Source organism: Ischnura elegans, chromosome 3, assembly GCF_921293095.1.
Source record: "Ischnura elegans chromosome 3, ioIscEleg1.1, whole genome shotgun sequence".
NCBI lineage: Eukaryota > Metazoa > Arthropoda > Insecta > Odonata > Coenagrionidae > Ischnura > Ischnura elegans.
This window is the reverse complement of record NC_060248.1, coordinates 117,250,155-117,275,470: the sequence shown is the minus strand read 5'-3', so window position 1 is coordinate 117,275,470 and position 25,316 is coordinate 117,250,155. Positions and strand designations below refer to the sequence as shown.

Genomic DNA, 25,316 nt, shown 5'->3' with positions numbered 1-25,316 from the left:
GTGTTCCCTGCGAGATGTTCGAATTAATCGCAACTCTCTCTTGATCTTGAACTTACATATGTAAAGGATTCAAGGGTATCGTCCCGATAGTGTGCAGTTTTCTCTCCATCATTCCCGGGACTCGAGTCCCGTGGCTAAGATACGAATGTACGAAACATTGATTCTTATCGAGAACCTTATGTGTTCGCGTTGTGCTGATTGCCAGGAATGTGCGTTTCCTGGTCATATTTGAGTGCCATTTTTTCGGCATTCTTTTTACTTTGAAAAACTTTCCCTCAGTATCCTTTTTGATTGATATCTGGGGAGACTTAAAGTATGTCGTATGAGTGTCAAATATTTGTCGTGTAGAGTAGAAAGAACTCTGTCAATCGCATGATGCATTGCTCTTTAGAGTGGTCTCGTGTCGATCACGGTCATCCTCAGTATGTCTTACCCCTTTCCTAATGCCTTTCAACCAGACTTGAAGCACTGCGGCTGCGGAATGTGTTGATTATATGCAACCGAATGGAAGCGATTTAGAAATCACATGTGCGTGATGCCGTGACATTTATTCAAGGCAGAAATAATTACCCGTAGATACCTGCGTTAATGAAAATTATGTAAATAATAATAAATATTAATTCTAAAATATACATGTTATATAATATGGAATTATGTGGTGTGTGAACGTTAATCTTACAAAATGAGGATGCGAATGGGCCAAGTATGTTGGTGCATGGAGGATATGAGATTGACGGAGATGAATAGGAACTAGGGAGTGGTCGACATGGCAGGTGAGAAGAGGTGAAATTATGTGCTAGTTGTTGTGGATGGATCTTGTACTGATAGCTGAGTGAATGCTGGAGAAAATGGCTGGAAGATGATAGAAGGATTGCTATAATAACGTTTAAGAGATCGGTACTAATGAATGTGGCTAAGGAAGTCAAGAGCCATGTCGAGCTATGGGGCGGAGAAATATATTAGGGGAGTTCCCCTGTTGTGAAACATTTGTAATCTCATTGTAATTCCATTCAAAACGGAACATTGCTCATTCCATTAATTATATTGAATGGTTGAAATGGAGGAGTTACGTCTGCGGAGCTGTTTGCTGTATCGAGAGTGATTTTATAGAGAGAGAGGAGAAGTAAATCGAAACCTGGTGTCCGAATCAGCCTACTATGAGCTGACAGTCTCACAGAGCTTTGGATGGGATGCTGCCATTGAAGTTTTCAATAAAATTTTCCCATTGAAAACTGATTTTCGAAAACAATTCGCTCATGAAAATATCCAAGAAGTGATGGTTATCGGTTAAAAAAGTTCTTTAAGTCCATCTTGAAAACTTTTGAATTAAAAGAGATTGAGTAATTTCTAATTGTGAATTGGGACGAGATATTAATCCAGTCCTTTGTTATTCATGCTCGTTTCAATTACACTTTCCTCGTAGTACGTATATTTTTCTTACAAATATATATAAAATCCTCGGATGGCGATGTACACTATGTGATAATGGGGTAAACCCTTCGCATTAGGTTTTCGAAGACACATTAAAATTAGTATTTGGTCATAGTTTTGGTATAAATTATGTAAATTTTTATTTTAATAGATTTACAATCTTAGTTACCGAAGAAATGTATTCAATCTGACTCCCGAATGGTTGAAAGCTGGGTTTAGCGGGATTAAATGATGAAGTTGTCAATAAATATTTTCTGTCAGCTTTAGAAAATATTCTTTTTCACTTTAATAACTGATATACACTGTTAATATATCCACATACTTTGACTTGATATCCACAGATTGTGACGTTTTCGAAATATTTAGGAGAGGTATAGCGTTGCTATGTGTTTAACTTCATTTAAACGTGATTTTATTTTAAAAATTTTCAGAATTTCAACATGAAACAATGTAACTATTTTACCTCTGAATGTGAACATTTTCACGCATAGTGGGATATCGAGGAAAGTATAGCATTGTCCTCTGCTGTCATGATTCCCTGGTATTTTACATTCTTTGCTATCACAGTTTTCGACGGAAAATGGTGGTGAGACCACTTTACATCATTTTCACGTAGACTGGGGCAAAGATGAGTTTCGTTCATCTTTCAATCAGAATGTTTGCACATATCCACGTCGTTGACTTTGTTGAATTTTGCGCAAAATAATTTTCATTTGCGGAAATGCAAAACAAATGTTTTCCAAGATATTCACTAATATGAACTTCGCCCATCTTTCGATCCGAATGTCTGCAGATACTCAATTTGTCTGAATTTCTTCACCTTTCCACGAAGTAATTTTCATTCGAGAAAACGTTAAAAAAAACTTGCTAAAAATGCACTAATATGGTAGAAAATATTATCCTTCTACGGCAACCGTTGTAATTCCCGATTTTTTTAAATAATCTACACTGATCTCCACGTCGTCTTGATCATATCCGACGCCTTCTCTGCTATCATGAGCACGGGCGCGTACAGATGTGCTGCCACCATGGTGGGGATTATGGAGGCGTCCACAACCCTCAGATTCTTAATGCCGTGGACTCGCAAGGAGTCGTCCACCACTGCCATTTTGTCCGTTGCGGGTCCCATCTTCGCCGTTCCGCACTGGTGATGAAGGGGCAGGGTCAGCTGCCTGACCGCGCAGCGCCAGTACTCGTCCGATCCGAAAGATAAGTGCGCGCACCCCGGCACGGGACGTTCGTACAGTTTCGCTCCCAGTTTCCTCATGGTTTCCGTGTTTCCCAGCGACTTTGCCCGCTGCAGGGCGGCCACCATCGCTTCCATGTCGAGGGGGTCATCGAAGTAGTTGCCCCTCATGACGGGCCAGGTGAACGGGTTCGCGTTCCTCAACTTGATGCTCCCGCGCGATCGTGGTCTCATGACCACCGGGAGGATTGTCCAAGAGTCACGGTTGTTCAGCGGTCCGAAGTACTGATCGTAGAACTCGTCGGTGATTCCGATGCCTCTTCTGGTGACCCAGCCACTGTCGCCAGCCAGGCTAGTGGACAGCATGAGCAGTTCGACGTCCGGCAGTCCGCCTTCGGAGAGGTTGGTCCTTATGTACCCTATGTTCTCGATTCCTCCCGGAAGTACGAGTGGGCCGTCATGGTGCTCGTAGTACTTTGCTACGCTTTCGAAGTTCACATCCCTGTTTTGGATTACGGCATATGGAACTTCGATGGTGTGTACAAAACCGGTAAACGACAAGTGGTCTATCAGGTTTGCCCCCACTCCTGGAAGGTGTTTGATCACGGCAATCCCCTTCTCTTTAAGGTGATCTTGAGGTCCCACTCCTGAAAGCATAAGTATCTGTGGCGAATTTATGGCTCCTGCTGAAAGTATCACTTCCATGTTGGCCCTGACGGAGTACTTTCTGCCATGCCTCTGGAACTCCACTCCCGTGGCTCGTTTTGTCTTAGGATCTATGTTGATCTTGGTCACGTGGCAGTTTTTCGCCACGTGCAGATTGGACCTCGTCCTGACCGGCCTGAGGAAGCCCTTCGCTGAGCTCACTCTCGATCCGTTCCTTGTGGTGGATTGCAGGTAGCTCATTCCTTCCATATACTCTCCGTTGTAGTCGGGATTGTATCTTATGCCGATCTCTTCGAAGGCTGAAATGTAGGCGTTCGATAGAGGCGTCCTGTATCGGAGGTGCTCGACGTCCAGATAGCCTCCGGACGAATGGTAGGGTGATCTGTTGCCATCGCTTCCTCCGAAGACTCCCGGTATGTGAGCGTTTTCCGACTTCTTGAAGTACTTGAGCACGTCTCGGAATCCCCAGCCACGATTGCCCTGCTGCTCCCACTCGTCGTAGTCTTTGGGATGCCCGCGGGTGTAGATCATGTAGTTGAGGACGCTACTTCCTCCCAGGACTTTCCCCCTGGGCCAGTTGCATCGGCCGTCCTTGTTTGCGCCGCACATGCCCTCCTGGTAAACGGTCCTGTATCCCCAGTTCATCGGTGAGAGCTGCCAGAAGGCGACGAAGACGGGGATGTCACTGAGGGTTAGTTCGTCTCCACCTGCCTCGAGCAGAAGCACCTGAGAAATATTTCGTTTGGTATTATTTTTGTTTAATTAGTTCGGTATAATCTATTTTCATAATCACGCAATGAATATTAGGGTTGTATGGAAGCTTGCAACTATAATAATGCACTTATTTCTCCGAAGTATCAATAGTAATGGGCAAGTAAAATACCAGTAAAAATACTGGTTTATGCGGATTCATAGTTTTTGCTCAGGCTCTAAAGCTATTATTGTGTACGCTAGTGCGTTACTGGGCGAATGCTAAAAAATATGGCCGAAGTGCGATATAAATGTCATTCAGAATACTTTCTCTTAAAAATAACTGTGTGAGAAACCTATGCATTTATAATTGCCTGCATATGAAAATAGTTTTGCTTTAAATTCAAGAAAATGAATTTTTCGGTGTCACGTATTTTTGGGAAGTAATCATTGTAATTAACATGTTTTAGGAGTTACTTTAATGCTAACTTGTTTGTCAAATAGAAAAAGTAACAAAACATATGGGTGCTAATGTTTGTTGTCTACACAAATTATAGGTCAATAATAAAAATTGCATGTTCTACTGAATTTCATTTTATATATATGTGTCATCATAAAATCATAAAATTGTGGAAACCCTAATATTTTTATTTTTTTCTATCTAATAGTTTAAAATGAAGTATGGGGAGAAGTTTAAAAAATGGCCACCAAAATAATATGGCGGCGCTGCGAACATTAAATCGAAGGAGAATGATAGAAAATCATAGCAGCAAATTTGTTTTCGCAAACATAGGAAGCAGCAGTAAACTAGAAAAAGTGTTGAAGTAGAGGAAGGAACTAACACGAAATGATGAGGAAGATAATGTAGGAAATTTTCTGTGTAATTTTAGACTAATCAATTAATCATGGCTTTTTTACTTATGTGCATTTATTTGTTTGCATCAAACGTAAATGAAAAATTGATGGAGCTAAAATTTAAAAAACAGGTAGCGTAAGGGAAATAGGTAAAGTATACCTAAGTGGAAAAAATGAAGCGGTTAAAAAGAGAAGAGGAGAATGATATGGTAGGGAATTTACTATTTAATTTTTTGAAAAGTCAAATTTTTCATATCCTATTCACCCATGAATAATTCCACGCAGAAATATTTGTTGTTGTAATTGATCTTAATACGATACTTTGTAAACAACTTTTTCTATTGCCCTAAAAAGAGTAAAATAAATTCACTCACTAATGCTCTCAATTAATTCTTAACATCATAACATAAAGAAACTACGAAATACAATGAAATACAGTTAATTGCACTTAAATTGGTTTTTACCTATCTATATATTGACTCTTCATTCGCCCAATGGTTTTCTTTGTATATGAACAGTTAACTAAGGGACTGTCAGCCTCATAAAAAATTTATTTGTCGTTTTTGGTTCCTCCGAAAAACGTATTTGTTAATAAAAATTTACTTTTATATTGTAATATATATATACTATACGCTCATTTTACCATTGAAAGGGGAAATATTGTCTTTTTTCCTAACTAACCATTAAAAAGATAAGTATCCTTGTGTAAAAAAACTGCTGACCAAAATTGTAAGAACTGGCAAAGTGGCCATAAAAGGCCAAATGCCTTTTTCCGGGTAAGTCTGAGGGTTATGAGTCTGAGGGTCTGACCCTAAGAGAGAGAGAGAGAGAGAGTTATATTTGTGTGTACAAAAACAGTCGCACTCATTCTTTTGATAATTTTTCCGATTCGAGAAAGAAGGTAATGTTAAAACAAGTCCTAAAAAGATACATTTACATTGATTACTTCCCAAAAATATGTGACGTCGAAAATTTCGTGCGTCGCGAAAACCCGATGCATAAAATATAACATTTTTAGCTGTTTTTTTTTCATTTTTGCGAAAAGTATCAAAAGGTTTTGTTTTCATTTCAGAGGAAAAATATGTCTGGCAATTTGCATGAAAATCTGAGAGGACTAGGATCCCATTGGCTTGGAATGACACTAGTGCTTCATTTATATAGCCTAGTATTCAAAATCGAAATTCATGGTGTTATGTTACAAAAAATACCTGAAACGATGCCTCAAGTAATCGTAGAAATTGATCGGATCGATAAAGTAACTGCAATTTAAGGAAATTGTGCTGGAGTGAATGTTTCAAGCTAGGTTTTGCACAAATTATTTCCATCATGTAAATTCTTTCTGGATTCGGCTCCGTTTCCAGTTACAAGGTCGAATACCGGAGGAGTCATCAACCGAAGAACCGAACGAGAAGCAAAAGAGAATACCTCGCAGGTATTTATTTCACTGTAAATTGGCGTCACGGCTGTATGTGAAATTTACTTAAATAAATGAGAAATGGATAAATTTAGTGACAAAATAACTTATTTTGGCTGCTCCTCATGTGTCTATTGTTAGAAAAAGGATAATGTATTTAATTCCATGCGCTTGACTTGCTTATTTGAGTGGGTCATAAGAGTGACGGAGGAAAGAAGAATTTTTTGTAACACTGGCTTTGAGAGTTGTCGATAATAGGCGATATAATAAATAATGGCATTAATTTTTTTCAATGATTTTAACAACATTGGAATAGTTTGTTGGCAAGTCCTAGGGTTATCAAACGTTGATTGTTGCACGATATGGTGCAAATTTTTATCATTGATTAATTTCGACTTTGTATGATTTTCTCCTTAAGTTATTTACTTTCAATTGGTTTGGTCATTGCTTGAACACGCATTTAGTTCTTTAGTACAATATTATCTAGTGAACTGAGTTTTACCTAGTTCGTCTTTAAGGAAGTCCTTTCACTGATTCTAGGGTAAGGTTTCGGTGTCGGAGAGTGGGAATGCTAAGGGTTATGGGGGAATGGGTAACTTTTTAGGGTCTTAGAGGGGGAGGGGATGAAATTTTCCCGGGCGGAGGTACCACTTGCGCCTTGCTTCTTTATTACTGTTGTCTTTGAGGTAGTATATGTTATGGTATTTGGAGGAGGCGACCGACAGCTGAGGTCATTTGCGTCATGAGGGAAGGGAATGGAAGGAAGGGTGGAGAGAAACCCGGCGTCGGCATTTGCCTGCTCTTAACGAAAGGCGCCAAGGGGACCACGGCTTAACGTCCCATCCGACGGACGGAGTGTTGCGCTTGAAATGTCCTCCACACAACACTCAAGCAGGGATCAGGCAATCTCTGAAAATTCTCTGCCACGATCGAGATTTGAACCCGATCCCGCCGGGTGGGAAGCCAACACACTAGCCACCATACCAACCCGATCCCCTTTTGTCTTTGAGCGATATGATGAGTCGCCAGGGCGTATTCCACGCTTCTGGAGTACTAATTCTCCTGCATGCCTGGATGTTGACCCCGTGTCGATCTTGAGTAGTTTTTCGTTGGTAAGGGGGGGATTATTGTTGGTGCGGGGTTATGCATGAAGATTTTCGGAGTTGGAAAAATTAGAAAAGCTTCGGTCATGCAGAATTTTGGGGTTGGTTTGAGAGTTGGGGTCTAACTTTTTGCTAGGGTAAAAATGGGTGGAAGAGAGACTAGGTATGGTGTCTCTGTGAATATGCACAATAAAAAAATCTTGAAATGCAATTGTAGTCACCGCGGCCACGAGTGTTTGTTAAGATGTGGCTTATGAAGAAAAAAGAAGTTTTAAAACTGTAGAACATTCTTCTTTACACTTTCCAGTCAAAATTACAAATTTTGAGCATTTATCTTGTTGGAAAGTTTTTGTTTGTGAAGCCGTATGAGTTTAATATGGACGTATTAAATTAGAGCTGTTGGGGTGTTCCATAATTTGCGAAGAATCACCATTCTCTCGCTGTCGCCGACGAGAAATTGCTTCCTTGGCCCTTGCCAGGAAGATCGCGAGGGGGAGTTAGGCCAGTGGGGGCGGGAGCGCAGGACCAATCAGCTGATTGAGACGTGAGTGCTGGTCGCGAGCACCCGGCGCAGGGATTTAAGATAGGAGCGCACGGACGGGTACTAGAATATTTTATTCTTCGAAGACTCTTCCTTGGACCAGTGAAATCAAAGTGAATTTTGATCCTAAAGTTCTGCAACTTTTAATTTTATCCTTATAAATGATGTCATTTAGTCTATTTGAGAAAATTGATCATTATTGTATTTACGACTCCTGAGCGACCTCTAAATTTTAACAATCGGCCTGATTTTTTAGTATAGTGATTCTAAAAGCAAGGATAGCAATGGCAAAATAGGCCTTTCAGCCAGAGGAAAAACTTTTTTTGCAGTAAAAGCATTACTTTACCTTAAGCGTTACTGATGGGAATTTTTTCATGCAAGTCTGTGGAATGAACGTTAGGTTAGGGGGAAAGTAATAGAATAAGAATAGAAGCTTATGAAGTGTGGGTGTAAAGATGGGTGGAAAAAGGAAGGTGGGTAGATACGATGAGAAATGAGGAGGTTTTGAGGAAAGTAAAAGAATAATTTTATTTTATTTTATTTTTTTAAATTTATTTTACACACCACCGAAAACAGCACTATTCGGCCTTTACATGGGGGTTGATAACATTTAACAACCACAAACATCTATGCCCTGGACCAGGGTAACTTACCCAGGCGGGACTCGAACCCGCGACCTTCGGTTTGGCAGGTGAGGACTTTACCCCGCCGCCACCGATAATGGTCGCTTCCAATCAATATGATGAAAAGGAAAGGACACTGGTTGGGCCATGTGATGAGGGGGAAATGGGGGGGGGGGCTTTGGTTCTAGAGGCGACAGTTGAAGGAGTGAAAAGATCGGGAGGAGAAGAATAAAATTGGTGGATCTGGTGAAGATCAGTAGATATGAGTAAAGAAAGAAGAAAGCACGCCACATAAGCCAATGGAGACTAGTGGTGTGCGGGACCTGTCAGCAGGCAGTACACCAGATGATGATGATTGATTTGACTCATCTGGGCATGCTTGAAATCTTGAATCCGAGGCAAAACAATTAGCCAAACCCATGGATATAACTGTAGGTGACTCAGCCCAAAAATTAAATGCCATTATGTGCATTATCTCATATAATAAGGGTAGTCCTGCCGGGGTCACCATCTTGAAAGTTCTAGCTATAGTTACTTTGAAAGACTGAGTACTTCCCGTTCTTATAAAGGAAAGGGAACTATGGTCAAAGTTTTTTTAAAAATGAATATTTAAGGATGACTTTTCAATTGACAATATGCATTCGTACCTGCCATCCAGGGATTTCCGTAAGCCTATTGGCTAGGACACAGCCAGCCGTCCCCCCTCCGACTATGATGAAATCGTATTCCGCTCTGAAGTTAGTGGTGTCGTATGGAATTCCTTCTCTGTCCCTCGGGTGAGGGAAGTAGTAGTTAAATGCCTTTTCCAGCATTTTAGGGGAAAAAGCCTTTCCTGGTGCGTTGGTCATCAGAAGTAGCAGCGTGAGAACCCACGCTGCGTGTTCTGTCCGCGACTTCATCCTGTAAAGGGAACGAAAATGGAGAGTCATCATCTTTTGGCCAAGAAAAGAAGCACCCTCCTTGTATATACATCTACATAATACCCTGCTAGCCACCTCTAGGGTGTTTGGATCAATCACCAGCATGCAGCATGCAATTAGAACATGCTCACCACACAGTACAAAATACGTCACGCATACTAACAAATTATACTACTATATGCTATTAGAAATAATAATAAAATTAAGAAACATGCATTAAGTTTTACATAGGTTAGTAGGCTACACTACAAGTAATCTAATCTATTTATGAGTTTTATCGCTGCCGTTATAATCTCTTATTGATCGTGGAAAAAAAGACATTCTGAATCTTACTGTTCTACAGTCTATCTCTCTTCTTTTACTTATATGATCTGATCTTCCGTAGTATGTTGGCGTCCGTAAGATATGACTAACTTCGTCAGAAAATACACTACTCTTGAATTTATCCAAAAGGTTTAGTCTATTTTTCAATCTACGGTCTGACAGAGATTCCTTTATATTGACTCCTTTAAATTCCAGACACATTCAATTGTTCCGTACATTAAAATTCTCCTCGTTGCTTTCACTTTCGGGGATATTCGTAGATCTTAATGTGAAAGGCCCATCGAGGAAAATTAATCGCATTGACCCGGACTTGGACTGAGTCCTACAGGCTACGGCCAGTGTTCATCCTCTTGTTTTTTGTTGTTAAACAAGTTGGTGTAATGCCTCCTAACGCATTACCTCTGCCAAACGGCATTATTGTCGTGCACGTGACGTCTCACTGCTGAATCTCAGCAATGGCATTTGGTCTGTGATAGAATTTGAAAACTACCTTGGACGAGCCATCGGTGAACCTTTTCGAAGTCATCCGCTACTTTACCTTCCTCAGGTCTGGGATATCGATTTTTACCGTCTCTTCTCACGTTTCCATTATATTTTGAGTTGATAAGTTCGCTGTATATCAAAAGGCCCAAGCAGGAGGTAGTCGTATTCCCCGTATCTCAATTATGACGTGCACAGCAATTGTTTCGAAGCACTTACAGTATTTCCCGGACTGGCTGTGTAACCAATTTACGTAATTAAAGTAATCTTTTTTATGGTTGTTCCCTTCTGGTAAAGCATCCAATTAACTCTCCTCTTCGGAGTCAACGTACTTTAGTTCTCGGAAAAAGAGACTGAATGTACTATGTATTCCGACGTTCTGGACATACCTGTTGAATTTCAGGATTATATTTATTTCATGCATTTTCCTAAGGAAGTTGTTTCTCTTGTCTTAAGAATGTCAAGGGTAATGTTCTGTTGCTATTGTTCCTTAGCCGTATGTTTTCGCAGTTCCACATTAGTTTCGATAGCGTGGAGGAGATAATTGCGCTTCACGCTGTTTTATTCGGTGTTAACTTGTCATTTACGCTAGGGTTAACACAGACTTGCGAAAGCGGCCGTAATTTCTTCCCTGTGTAAACAAGGAAATCAAGGCAATTTACCTGCCACATATAGATTGCGTGAAGCATGTTAATTTTAGTGTGGTATTTATTGCTTTCATAGATATTTATGCTTGGAATAATAGCAAGTGTGCTAATATACTTAGAGGTTTTTGTCCTTCTGTACCGCCAGAAAACCATAAATTTTGTAAAATTTAGTGTGCTTACTAATAGTTATTATTAATAAACATAAAGCTGAAAAAATTCTCTCTCTGTTGTAAAAATAAAATATCAGCCTGTGCTCCATGTGCTACATAACATAAGCAAGTATTGCTTCCTCTAAAATTTTGCATGTATACAGAATTTAACTTAGCGCCTAGAGTGGTAAAAGCCTGACAGCATGAGAGAGAGCCAAAAAGTTGGTGCTGTAATGCATCCGTTGACTTGAGAACGTTTGCATGAAGGAGATTATTATTAAAATCTACCTAAAATATTAATGAATGTCTTTTTCGTTGAGATTCATTGCTAATGCTCACTATATCATCATATGTATATCGTGGTTGAGTGTCATCGCTCGAGAATTTACTATTATCGTTGATATCTATTTCCTATCTATTAATATACTCGTAGCCGATTGGCAAGAGTGAAATCATATAGTTTTCCCCGCAATACTCAAGTCCCTGAGTAATCTATCGTTTCCACTCAGAATAATAATGGCGCTGTATATCTCCACTTAGTATTTTACATTGATATGGAGCTTGTCATCGTCTTGTGGCATCTTCAGGCGAATTCTATAGCTGGATAATATTTACAGTCGTCATAATAGTTCATGTAGGTATTCAATTTCAGATATTTGAAATATGCATTTTTAACTGAAGATAAAAATACAATTGGCAGAATCTAAAATCTTAAGCAATTTTTAGGTTTGTTAGGGTGTAAACCATGTGTAAACGCTTGAAATTGCATCAAACTATTTTTTCTCATGAAAATTCACTTAATTTTAGTGAATTTTCATGAGTTTTGCCGTGCAACTTATTTTTTTACTCTTTTTCCACCAAAATTGGTGATTTCGCTTTCCATCTTATTCAGAAGATTTAGTAAGAATTCAGCTTCTCTGTCGCGGGATTTTTCTGAAGGTCATTCCTCCCGCTCTCCTCGTGTTCCGGAGTGGTCTTTGAACCGGTTTTACGAAATGGAAATTAAAGAAAATTTAATGTATATATTGGTTCACAAGCATTCAATGAAGCCTTTATATGATGCGTGGCACGATGTGTTGGGAGTTATTAATTTTAGTTGAATAAGACGTTGAAATATTTCCACTGAATTTATTTTAGCGCAACGCTTTTCGTTGTCAAGTTGTCGTACTTGAGAGTGTTGTAACCATGATACGCGTCGTTGTATAATATTTTATGTAGAAATTTTGCAATGTTTTATTTAACTAATATTCTATGAAGCACTCAGGGTCCATCACAAGATGAGCGAGACAGAGAAGGAAAGAAAGGGGTTGAAGTGTACACGATTGGTATAGGACAACATTGACCGTGATACGGTTTTTGCGTCTGTTATGAGTAATGGCTAAGGGATATTCGGTCTGTAGATAACTTTCTCTCCACGTATGTCACTCTTGTGTTTTTATCCTTCTTTACATCCTTCTTTTACAAAGCAGTTTGTTCTTATTTTTTCACGAGACTGAGGAATTTAAACCCACGTTCTGGATAACCTTGATTTCAAGCTCTGGACGTGGTCACTCCATGTAAGGCGTAACTTTTTTTTATAGCTGCAGTCAGTCTTGGGATGTTACTTTTTTGGCGTGAGGGATCTTGTGAGGAGAAAAACTGTCTTGGGGATGATGTCGCTCCAAAAAATGATGGAGACTGCGACTATTTTCTGCTGCAATAGTATTCTCTATAAAATTCACTAACTCTTGATTTACTTTGTGGTATTCCATTATAAGTTTTCCTGAATGTCACACAAACTTATGGCTTTTCATTCCATGATTCATCGCCTATTTAGCATACCACTTTCAAAAGAAGACTTTAAGAAAGAAATCATCACCATTAAACGAATAGCTTCAGCCAACGTTTGTTCTCAAAATTTAATAGACAAACTGATTTTTTAAAAACAGAGAAGATTGGCTATCGACCACATGTTTTCGGCGGACGAGGATAAAAAGAAGCAGTGGTGCACTTTGACGTACCTATATGCACTTTCTCTGAAAATGGCTCACCATTTACCCTAGGACACATTCCGTATGACTTTTAAACCTTATGCCACTCAAGGGAGACTGATCGTTAAATGTAAGGATCAGATAGACCAATTGGATAGATGTGGAGTATATTCATTGAAATGCAGCGATTGCAATGGTGTATACATGGGACAGACAGTGGAAGTTTTGAAATGATGAAGAAAGAACATTTATGTGCTTACAAATATAACGAAGATAAAAAAGTAATTTTGCTAAACACTTAATTTGCAACTGCCATAGGAGCGATTTCGAAATGAATATTTTAAAATTTTGCAATGACCGCCGTGAATTGGACTCTAGGGAGCAGTTCAACGATCTACTAACAGGGAGCAGTCAAACGATCAATTAAAAAAATTATTGAAAGTCAATACAGTACTCTTATAAATGAATATCTCTACCCGTCATTTTCCCCTAGTCTGGCGTCCGTTTTAAAATTCATCAAGTAACTAGGTAACGATAATTAGATAAACAAATCATAATTTGCGCCTGAAGATGATGATAATTCATTTAAACCCGGGTCGCGCTCTGTTAAAATTAAGTGGTATAAGTGATTGTTTGACATACAGTAAAACTTAGTGTTCTCAATGTTTTCGAGATCTAATCTAGGACAACTCTTGTAATTAAATGTCTTCTCCATCTCTTTTCTAACATAAATATCATACTTCATTATTGCATGATGGCCTCTCATTGCCCCTATTCGGCTTTTTTGTAGTATGAAAAATTACTCAGTTGGGTTTTGTATTGTCTATTTGTTTCATTTAAGGTGGAAATTGAATATGAAGAAGAATTTATGTATTAATCATTATTAGTTTATTGCTCGTGCATTGACTGAAAAATTGACTTTAAATTTAGTATATTCTAGGTCTGAAGGTGTTGACTTTCTCGGTAGCATCGTTGATTCTTCATTTTTGTGTGAACTCTTTTCTCTTCAGGATAATTCTCTTTTCGAAATTTAATGCAAATAAATTGCCATATATGTTTGCGATGAGATTCTATAAAACGCACAGTGACCAAATAAAAAATAAATGAGAGTGGATTGGAAAAAACGGGTTCATAATATACCTTAGGTGTTTTAGGGCAACACAGGTCATACGAGTATGTCCTTCAATAATCCAGTCAAATCTTTTGGTATCGTGTCCGTGATGACTACGCTAGTGACATCACCTGTTCAAATTCCTGCCTAGGGATATGTTTCCATTCATTGTGAGCTGGGGTATGCAGCTGAGCTTCTTTGAAATTTTTGCTACCGTCTTTTTGGGTTAAACCTCTACAAAATTTCCATTCTCATTTTTATATTTAACTATTGTTGTACTCGCCCCGCTATTGAGCATGGCAGTTGTAGCCCTAGCTCTTTTTGGGAAATGGTCATGCGATAATCTAACTACTCCGAAATAGGATAGAGAAAAACCGAAATAAATGTGTTGTCTAGCATTACGCTAAAATGCGCAGGAAGCAATATTCTATCGAGGAATCGAAGGGCCCTTAGAACGTACAATATATGTTTTTTTTTTCTAGTAGAAATTCACCGACTACAAAATTTTTTCCTCCTGCAGTCTAATCCCGTTGAGAGTGGAGGACACTGATAGTCAGCTTCGCTTAGTGCGAACTTTAACCCGGAATATTTGTTGTAACGAAAGGGAGCTGTGGTTATGTTCGAGCTGTATCCATCGTATAGATGCTATCGGTTTCAAAATGTTCCGGTGTAGGGGTCGCATTTGTTCTCTATACCCACGATTCTACCAGCTCAGTTTAAATGATTCTGAGATTCTACTATGGTAAACTCGCCGTCGGCTTCATTGCTCCCTATCTGATGGTCTCAATGTTCCAATGTTGGGTTCTGTCAAAAAATTAGTTTGAAAGGTAATCAATTCTTAAATAATTTCGCACGAGGTTGCTTTTGGCCTCTTTAGTATCCCATCAGTTAAAATTTAACTTAGATTTTACCCTTATTAAGTCCCAGACGGATGCGTTTGGGTTCGAGAGGACTGTCTCAATGGTGTAATCTCGGTGTTGGTAAAGCCTGAATCACACGATCATTTTTTTTCGTCGCGAAAGTGATCACTATCGCGATCACTAGAGTGATCACTCGCAAAATGATCGTCGCCGGCAATTGTTTGTCGCGATCGCGATGAGAATTCCCATCGCTATTTTTCATCACTCGTCCGGTCGCTTTTTCCGTCGCTAAAACCGTCACTCAAACCCCATATCAGCCAATCGGAACGCATGCCCGTATGGAGCGATTGCAGCGCAACGTTTGACAATCGTGGGAATGGCATAGATAAACAAACACGCTATATATTTTCGTAATGGGGGTCCTATGACAACGAGATGTGATATCGGAAGTGAAGCGAAAAGCGACGGCGGGAGTGACCGTGTGATTCAGAAAAATGATCACTGGAGCGATCGCTTTTTCGCGACGGGAAAAGTGATCGCTCTAGTAGTCACTTTCGCGACGAAAAAAAAAATGATCGTGTGATTCAGGCTTAACGGTATTAACGACGTAGGCACTAATTGTAAGTTAAGGCACCAATACATTTGCGAATGTTCTCTCTTGCACTGGTTTGCTCTTGACCTCCACACCGCTCACTCACCTGTTATGCTTGTGGCGTCCCGTGCAGGATGAGATCCGAGGTGAGCTTCTCTCGCGGCGTAAAGGCAGCCTTTCCTTCCGCGTCGAGGGAGGAGACTGACTGACCGAGGGGCCCTGTCGGTCGTTCGTTTCTCCCTTATTATTTTATTTTATCATCATTCTTTTTATTTCGAGGTCTTCGTCCTGACTGTTGCAGGTCCTCTACGAACGGGTCTCGGAACTAGTCTCCCCTCTCCCACCTCCTCTTCCGTTCGTTTACTTCTGCACTTCCCCCCTCCCCAGCACCCCCTCCATAGGGTGCGGGCTGGGAGGGTGGAGTTGAGGGGGAGAGGCATTCCTAAACCGCCTCCATCCACAGGTTTCCCAGTCCGAAAACGGATTCTGGACGTGGCGTGTGCATGAATTAGTTTCGCGGTGCGAAGAGCATGTTAAAAGGCCTGTTTGAAATTTCATTTGCGGCGTAAATTTATTTATTCATGTATTTCAAAAGTCCACTTGCAGCAATATTGCCAATTTTTAGTGGCCCAATAACAAGAAAACAAGAAAAATTGATTTCCGATGGACTAAATTCTAAGTTCTAGGATACATTCCCTCAATTCAAAGCCCTAGAGTCCCTCGAAGTAGGTATTTGGATTTTTTTTCAAATTCCAATCGAAACAGTTTTATATTTTAGCCTGAAATTATGGGGTAGTGATTTCCATGCCGATTGCGGGAATCATCCGCAGGTGAAGCCAAGCTGAAGCTCTTATTCGGGCCCTCGTGGCTCGGCCAACTCTCATGCAAATTTAATGAGAAAATGAGCAAAATTTGATCGAATGTATGGTGCATTTTTGAGGTAGAAAAACTGTCTTAAGGGATGCAAATAATGTACATCTTTCAAGCCGTAATATTATCCGAATTTTATGAGCTGAGATATACTTTCAAAGTTGCGCTATTATTATTGTATTTAAATGGGGCGTAATTCTGGAGGATATTCCCAAGATGGCCAGTTGCGAAATTTCTTGGCTTCACTTTGGAGGGGTATCAGCATTCCATTTCGTAGAGTTCATTGGCCTAACTCATAAATTTCGTTTATCGAAGTTCAATGACTGTCGGCGCACCTAGGATTTTGGAGACCCTTATTTTGCCGATCGATTTTTGATGTCCAACTCAATGTAATGGTGAAATAATAATAATCATGGTCCAAAAGGTGGGATAGTGGATAACATTTCATTGGTGCCTCTTTGCCTTAATGAACAGGAACAACAACAGTCTATGATAACGTCAGCCATCGAAAGTAGATTGTTGTTAGATTTTATGCTCTAGTTTTAAAAACAAGCCGTTGATTTATGAATTAAATCGATAACTTTTACCAACGGAAAGTCATTGGAGAACCATTAAATTAGGAGACTTGACTTGTTGGTGAATGACTATTCTTTTGTTTTTGCTATTTTTTTTACCTGCGCTGCAGCGCGCTGGCGATATGTCTCTTTTGATGAGCAGAGGAAAATCTGAGCCAAAGACTTCGTTTTGTTACTGCTTTTATTGTTTGAAATTGATGATGTTTTCCAGCACAGGTTGCCTATAAGAAGGTAGAGAAAGGTGCTCCATCATAATGTGAACATTCAAGGCAAATTTGCTGCTGTAAGCTTGTCAACGCGTCAATTCTTTTGGAAATATGTTTGAACTTCACTTCTATCTTAGAGCTTTCCTATTAATGCGGAGTCTTCTGTGAGTGCTTGAAATGAGTAATCAACTATGATTATTAATTGATGTTATAAAAAATGTACCTGCAATGAATTCTATATTATTTTGTACCTCTGGGTTATTATATTGAAGAATGATCTAATTAAATGAGGTGGTATTGCTAATCCGGTGCTTTTTATTCAAATTAATTTGGCATAAAAATATTTTCAATTAATAAAATTTCATAGTTTTACGATTGACTCATAGAGTTTGTGTTATGGGTGATTTCCTACAAATATTTATCTTCCTTTATGTTTTGTTTGCAGTTTGCAGAATTTTAAAGCATTTTTTGGATTAGGTTGTAATTAAAATTGTGTGTTTGTTCATCGGAAAATGTTGATTATTTTACGGAATCGGTGTGAAATATTTAATTGGTCATCAAATACATTTTCTATTTCTGATTCTCTACTTGTGGTTTGGTGTAGCCACTGCTTTACGTTCCGAGCGTGACCTTTCGTATCCTGCTCGGAGGAATTCTTGAACCCGAGCGACATCTTTCAAGGTCTCGAGGGTGAAGACCTACCATCAAGTGATCCTTGGTCTCCCCTTTTTAGCTCTTCTGCAGGCGTTTATCTGAAATCCACCCACCCTTTACCTTTAATCTTCATCCCTCTCACCTGCCTCCTTTTACCCCCACAACCTTTCATCTTGACCTGGTCAGGTTTCTTAGGTGGTTGAACTCATAGCTCCGAGACTTGACGCGTCTGCATATTTTTGTGCTATTTTGGGCAGCACGTAAGTAAGAATTAACGAACACAGCAGGGAGTATGTCGTACAGTCTGATACGAAATCGCACATTATTAAAAAAAATGATATAAGTTTTGGGAAGATAATAAACTTTTTCTCATCCAGTCATTTACTCATCATTTTAAAATGAGAGAATGCGAAATTTACTGTCTTCTTTTCATGAGTTGGTGACGTAATTGGATTTTTTGATCATTTACTCGATCAGGGAGAGCGTATCATTGTAGGAAGAAATTGCGCAGTGGAGTGTTAATAACAATTGATCACGTGAGACGGATGCGCGCGGCAAATGAGTGGCAGAGAAGTGGCGAATCACTTGGCATGTGTCTGTGACGTCATCGACGGCACTTATTAATTTTCAAATTCTATCACAATTTTTTTTAAATTATATTAAATTTAATATAAAATTCAGTATCGAATTACGATTTAATATTTAAAACAGGAAACCAGTGAAGGACGTGGACAACGATAAAATCGAATACTGGCGCGAAAGAAAAGAGTAAAGTCAATTATATGTTTTTGAATGTAAATTTTTTTATAATTATTATTTCGCTGTAGTATAACCTCGTGGTTAATAAAGAATTCGTCTCTTCGACTTGTACTCGTATTTGATGAGTGTATTTCTGTGAACATTGTTATATTCCCTCTTGAACTGTAGGATTGTACGGTTTTCGGAAGCATAATTTTCTGAATCACGCGGTTATTCCGCCGTACCTTATTCCATCGCTTTTTTCCATAGTGCTCACTGTTTACGGCTGTCATTCCATCAAAAGCCAAACGCGGCGGTAAAATTTCTGCGTGCGTTCTGATTGGCTGAAAAACGATGGTTTCTGCGACGGAAAAAGGGATATGGCGAGCGATAGAAAAAGGAATTGAATCCCTGGGGTCATTGCAAAAAATAATCGCGTGAAACGGCCTTTTTTCCATAATCGTTTGAGCGCTCACTGTAGTTCAAAAATGACGGAAAAAATGATACTATGATTTAGGATTTAGTAATTTTAATCTCACCACGTTGTTGTGGCTAGGGTTTTGAGTGTGAAGTTACCATTTTTTTTACTTTTTTAAATTTTATTCCCAAACCTCCGAAAACAGTTCTCAGATGCCGTTTTAAATCGGGGTATTCTACGAATTTAGCAATGAAACGTAAACGAACAACCATGCCCTGGATGAGGGTTACTACCCAGGCGGGACTCGAACCTGCGACCTCATGTTTGGCAGGCGAGGACTTTACCGAGGCCGCCCGCCGCCACCGAGGCCGGCATCTTCTTTTACTCTTATCGAAGTTAAGACTTATTTAGAGAAGAGTTCAATATTAGAGTGTTATTTATTTACCAGAATATTTTTATGTTTGAAAGATTTCGTCTACCAACTAATATGCTTACGTCATTGAGCTTTTAGACTCGTCAAAAATCAAACAAATAAGAGTTTATCTAGTTTGTAAATCAATGCGGGTATTGATGGTTGTGGAAGTAATTTCTGGTGCCTTAACAAATTATTCAACGTCCCTTCCTTTTAATTGGTATTACTGACTCTTTGCTTGAATATCCTGAACATAATTGTGTATTATGAAGACCTACTTGGATTATTTTAATTACAAACGATGACTAGTCCTAGTAATTATTTTTGAAGATGATGAAGGTGCGGTTTCATCGACGGAGGCAAGGGCTGTTGCCGATAGATGTGTAGGATAAAAATTAGCTCCTTTTATTACAAGGGTCTTTCATTTGATGGACCTGAAAGAACAGTGCTTTACTACAATTTTAATCTTGATATTTGTTTTTGTTGTATGATGTGTAGACAATTGAACAAATGGGTATATCCCGTGACGTTTACATAGTTAAGGTAGCGGAGTGAAATCGTGGAGCTCAGGGTAGTGAGGTAATGGGTTTACTTCTGGCAGCTTTAATTAAAAATTATTTTGTTGCAATTTATATTGTCATTTGAATATATTTCTATCCGAGCATTTTTATGGTTCATATATCATGCATGGGAGAAATTGATTATATGCGGTACATAATTTTATCTCACCCATCTTGCGTGCGTGACTTTTGCGTGGCTTTAACGTGAGCTTTTATTATTATTTAATAATATTATATTTTATTCTATTATTTACAGGCATTAGATGACTTCTTCGCCATGTACAGAGAATTTGTTTTTTGGGGCTGAATGTTAAAAGAAATGCTAGCATTGGGAATATTAGTTTGACAGGTTTTGCATATTGGGCAACTATTCAAAACCTTATGGAGGAGTCCCTTATAATACCTAAGGGGTTTTTCGCCAAATTTCTTTCTTTATTTAGTTATAAAAATACTTATTTCCGTACTAGTAAACTCTTTTTCGCATTATGCGCTGGGTATTTAAAATTTCAGCGTGCAGCAGGGGCGTGGTGAAATGTTTCTTTGCTATGCTAGAGATTGATTAAGGTTTCACTGTTTTCCAGGCCACAGCACAAGACATAATAATTTCCTCAGATCTACCCCTATCATATGGTTATTACCGATTGTTATTGATGGGTGCTGTTAGAGTTATTTAGGGAGGTCACTGTAGTTGATACACAATCCATCCCGTATCATTTAATATCCTTCAATATTCCCCACATTCATCCTCTTAATGTCTAGCTTCTTATTCACGGAGGTCCCACTTTTGCGAGAACTTAATGTTTATATCGTGGAAGTTTCAAAATAGGCTCTATCTCTGTCAGACGTTGGGCTTTCAGCCAAATATTTATGGGAAATTTCATTATGGTAACAGGAACGTCTTGACGCTTCTCTGTGTGGCAGGCAATAGTCATTTTTGTTTTCATTAATAATTTACAATTGTGAGTAATTTTATTTTATTAGAAAAAATATAATTTTTTGCGAAAAATTAATACTAAAATGCAAAAGAGAAGAATAATTGAAATGGAAAGTGTGCCTTGTTATTTTTTTCGGTGGAAACTTCTCGGGTGTACGTGTCATTCCGTGCTTTCTCCATGTCCGACCCGTCTCGTGCTCCGTCCTTTGGGTTCCTGAGTTTGAAGTGGGAAGGTCACGCGATCACTTGCTGTAGCGAGCCTTTTCGCCAAGGTCGACCTCTGCGATGGCTTCTCCCTCCCCGAAGGGCCCCCTCCTCCCTCCTTCACTGAAACAGGCCCTCAGGTCGCTTGACATCCAACCATAAATATACACATGGGTGGGAAGACGGCTGCGATGGCGGCGTGGATAAGTCCTCGATGCGAAGGTCGCGGGTTCGAGTCCCGGCTAGATAGGTTGCTCATTCCAGTACATGGGTGTCTGTGATCGTCGGTTGTTGATTGCTCAACCCTATTACTGCCAGCCCATTTCGGGTGGTGTGTGCTAAGACTGCCTAGGCTATTTACCGGAATTAGCAACATTTCAGATTTTAAAATTTTTCATCTACTTAATTTTATTTAGTGCATCTAAATTTTTTCCCAATACTTAAGATATATTTGTATCTTATGACCATAGATAGATTATGGGGGTTTACTTAAATTACAGCCGTTGAAAAGGCCACAATCACGAAAAAAAAAGTCAAATAAATCGGCCCCTGGCAGTTTTCGCTCAGCCAGCTAGGGCGGATATATCGGCCCAGTGGCAGTATAAGGGTTAAACTTCCGATGTAAAGGCCTCATTGTGCTGTTTTCGGCGGTAATAGCGATAAGTAAAAAAAACCCCTCCCTTTGGGCCGCTAGCTTTTCTTCGAGTCCCCGCTTTTTTCTGCCGATCGTATTTGTTTCTGGTTCCATCGGAAGTCGAATAAAAACGGCGATGGAATATTGGTTTAAAGAAAGAAGCTGAAATTAGGTAAGATGGTATTGATACGAATATTGGTGTAGAAGAGAATAGGAAAACCTGTTTCTTTTTGTGGAAATAGTCAAAAGAAGACGATACATCACAATAGATATTTAAAGACTCGAAGACATGCAAAATCCTTGTTGTAGGTTAGTTGGTAGTCCTAGGATAAAGCGCCTACGTGGAGAAAATTATGAACTTTGTCAGGAAAATAATGTATAAAGGCGATGAGAAAAGAGCTTTGGAAAATCTTGGTAAACTGAGTTGCTCTGGGGTTGAGAAAATGTGTTAATTTTGGTGGAAATGATATTATCTCTCGGCGTTATGGTAACAGCCATTTACTATTGTTAAAATGATGGATTAAATGCGAGAGGACCAGAATGGTTGGTTTTTGCTGTGGTGTGTTGATTATGACTAAGGAATAATGAGTTGTAGTATTTATTTTGTCTCTCTCTTCATGGATATTGATTAGGGGATATAGCGATCCGAATTTTGCTCTCGGAATTCGTCTATTTATCTTTAATGGCAATTTAGGTTTTTTCTCTCTCTCACGATCTCTATATTTCATGTTGATTAAGTGTCTTGCAGTATAGGCCATGAATAATTTAAAATGCAAATGTTTGCCTACGTTTCGGTATATTTATACACCTTCATCAGGACTATGAATGAATATGAGTTCATAATTTTGATACAAAAAAGATTATAGAAACAATTTTTGCATTAATAAAAAAGCACTCAGGTGTAAATTAATTAAAAAGAAGATACTATAAATAAGCGAATAAATACCGAAATTTTGAGAACAGAAAATAATTTAGCAAAAAAAAGTTTATTTGTAATAATAGTACATGATACCAAAAACAAATCTGTTATAATTAAGATCACCCGTCAACAATTTAAGAAAAATTGATTATTATTTAATTAATCAAAATTGATGGGTAACTATATATTTGCATAGTTACCATCAATAAACAAATCCAAATCATTGCAAGAACAGGTAGGTCAAAAGTCTAGTCACTTCTGTTTAATCTATTTTCTACTAAATTCTTTTTCTTTTTTATTTAATTATTGTGAAATCAATTGTCATGATATTTTATGTATCAAAGTTACTTATCTAATAATTATTCATAGCCCTGATGAAGGTGCATGTATATACCGAAACTTTGGCAAAAAATTGCATTTAAAATTATTCAAGACTTAAACTCCGATAAAATAATCTGTGGTCAATAATAAGTCTGGAATAGAACAAAGTATTTTTATTTTATGATGAAGCAGTTCCACAAGTAACGCCGGAGACCGTGTCTTATATTATAATCCGAGGCTATAATTCGACTTTAATGGCAGTGTTATGCAGATCAGGTTTGTTTGTATTTTAATCATACAAATATTATCCCTCTGTTCCAAGATCTTCCTTTAGGGAGCGTTAAAGTCTCTATGATGTTACCCGCGCACATTGGCGCACTTACTTAATACCCTCGGAATTTAACAATTTAAGCACCCAATTTATTACGGCTGCAACCCATCGACATTATACATTGAGCGTCGGATACTTTGGCCGAGACCTGTGAATTTTGTTCTGCAGTCGTGGGGGGTTTGAAAAAAATTTTAGCAATTAAACTGCTGCGCGAGACTCTGACTGAATGTGTCACACTAGCCTCGCGTGTATGCTTTGAGTGATGTAAAATTAAATGGGTCTGATGAATTCAATTGGGAACCACCTAAGTTAAATCCTTATCGTTTGTAACTTCTCTTCTAAATATTTGAGCATCAGGACATTAATCGAAGGGGCCTCATTCTAAGGGTCGTGTGGTAATATTTTGGTGAATTTATTGAACACTATAATACGAGTTACACAAGAACAGTATTCTAGTTGGTACAGTGTTGTCCTATCATCTTGCATAATATTTTGATGCTTATCATCGCTTTTCATCGTTTGCGGAATACTTAATTGATGCAAATGGTTTATTCACTTGGCATCGAGTTATGGATATTGGAAATAGTTGGATGCAGATTTTCAGCCACCAGCCAATACTTAATCCAGCCCCGAAATTCAATTCCACAAAATACTGCGGAATGTCGATTTGTAATTACTCTCTTATAATAAAGAAACACTACATTCCGCAGGGCATCAAAAGAGTTAGAGAGCATAACCGCCCCTACGTCACCGGAAACCATTATTGCTGCAAATGGTATTTTATGAATGAAATTTACCTATTTTAACCAGATAGATTTTAGCTAGATAATCATGGCATTATTAGGTGGAAACGTAACGCCGTGCTCATTCAATTATTTCTCATTAGTGAAAACCTTACTTCTCCCACCTCTATTCGACAGTCACCGCCTTAAGCGGCCACTTTCCTTAATACGATCGGTGGCCTTTTTAGACACGTTTCATTGTGTATCAGTATTATCTCTTCGGCATCCTCTTTCATGTTCCTTAAAGTACGTTGGTGGTGCGTAGTAGAGAATCCATGCGTACTTGGTGATGATTTATCGAGAACAATCTTCCGTGTTGAAGAGCGTTGCACTCCCATCTTCCTTTTCTCCTCCACTCAGGCACATGAGCGACGAACCCTTACCGGCCTTGTGTAATTGGAATTCTTGGGGATTCATTGCTCCACGCGCAGCATATCAATAAACTCTGTGAAGGCTAATGGGCTCTTTGCTTTATTAAAAAATGTTTGGCGTGCGCGTGAAGCAAATATCAACGAGCTGTATTAGGAACGCCTCTCGTTCGCTCAATGTGCATGTCTATAGCCTTACCCTTCGCCGGTATTATTGCTATTATTACTTATAGGGAAATATTTTTGAGCGGATTTTATTCTCGTCACCCTTCTTTAGCAATTTTATACGTTGCACATAACCATTATCATGGGCAAGAACCTTACATGTAGGGTTCTTGATTATGGGTTCATGGGTCAACGGGCACATGAGGTCTGCAGAAGAGGCCTCAACCATATCCGTCCCTGCGTGCTAGATTATTCGCTGTGACGTTTGACATGTTACAGGTTTCAATTAAAAAAAAACTATTAGTATTGTTGAAGAGGGCGTAGTGTGTGCAAACGAGAGCTATCGATACCTCCACTGCAAAAACGCTCAACAATCGCCCACCGAATCAAATCCGCTCTTCTAGATAGCCCATCAATACGAATCCGCTCAGCTGGCAGTGACCGGAGCATAAGGGCTCAGCTCCAAGCTTGGAGCATAGGAGATGAGCATTTAGGCTCCGGACACTGCCAGCTTAGCGGATTCGTATTCATGATTAAAAACTTTTGGGCGATGTCGCCGCGTCAATTCTTGGGTGGCCCCAACGTTTCCCGACCGATGCTGGTCGCTTTTTCAAGGGATTGTGGAGAGATGGGAATTAATGATCTTTTATATAGGTATCTGCG

General features: G+C 39.1%; 1 protein-coding gene across 1 annotated transcript; it reads right to left on the bottom strand.

Moving 5' to 3' along the window:
- Positions 1-1,798: 1,798 nt before the first annotated feature.
- Positions 1,799-15,764, bottom strand: LOC124156417 (glucose dehydrogenase [FAD, quinone]-like). The gene is made up of 3 exons (XM_046530963.1): positions 15,669-15,764; positions 9,157-9,409; positions 1,799-4,009 (listed from the first exon to the last, which is right to left on the bottom strand). The coding sequence occupies exons 2-3, from the start codon at positions 9,406-9,408 to the stop codon at positions 2,375-2,377; spliced, it is 1,887 nt and encodes a 628-aa protein (XP_046386919.1). The 5' UTR covers position 9,409; positions 15,669-15,764; the 3' UTR covers positions 1,799-2,374.
- Between the last annotated feature and the right edge of the window lie 9,552 nt (positions 15,765-25,316).

What these genes read in the sequence shown, in the direction of transcription:
- LOC124156417 (XM_046530963.1), bottom strand. Translation starts at nt 9,408, where the DNA reads ATGAAGTCGCGGACAGAACACGCAGCGTGGGTTCTCACGCTGCTACTT. An exon ending in CGGAAATCCCTGGATGGCAG is followed by an intron (nt 4,010 to 9,156) that starts GTACGAATGCAT and finishes AATATTTCTCAG; the next exon opens with GTGCTTCTGCTCGAGGCAGG.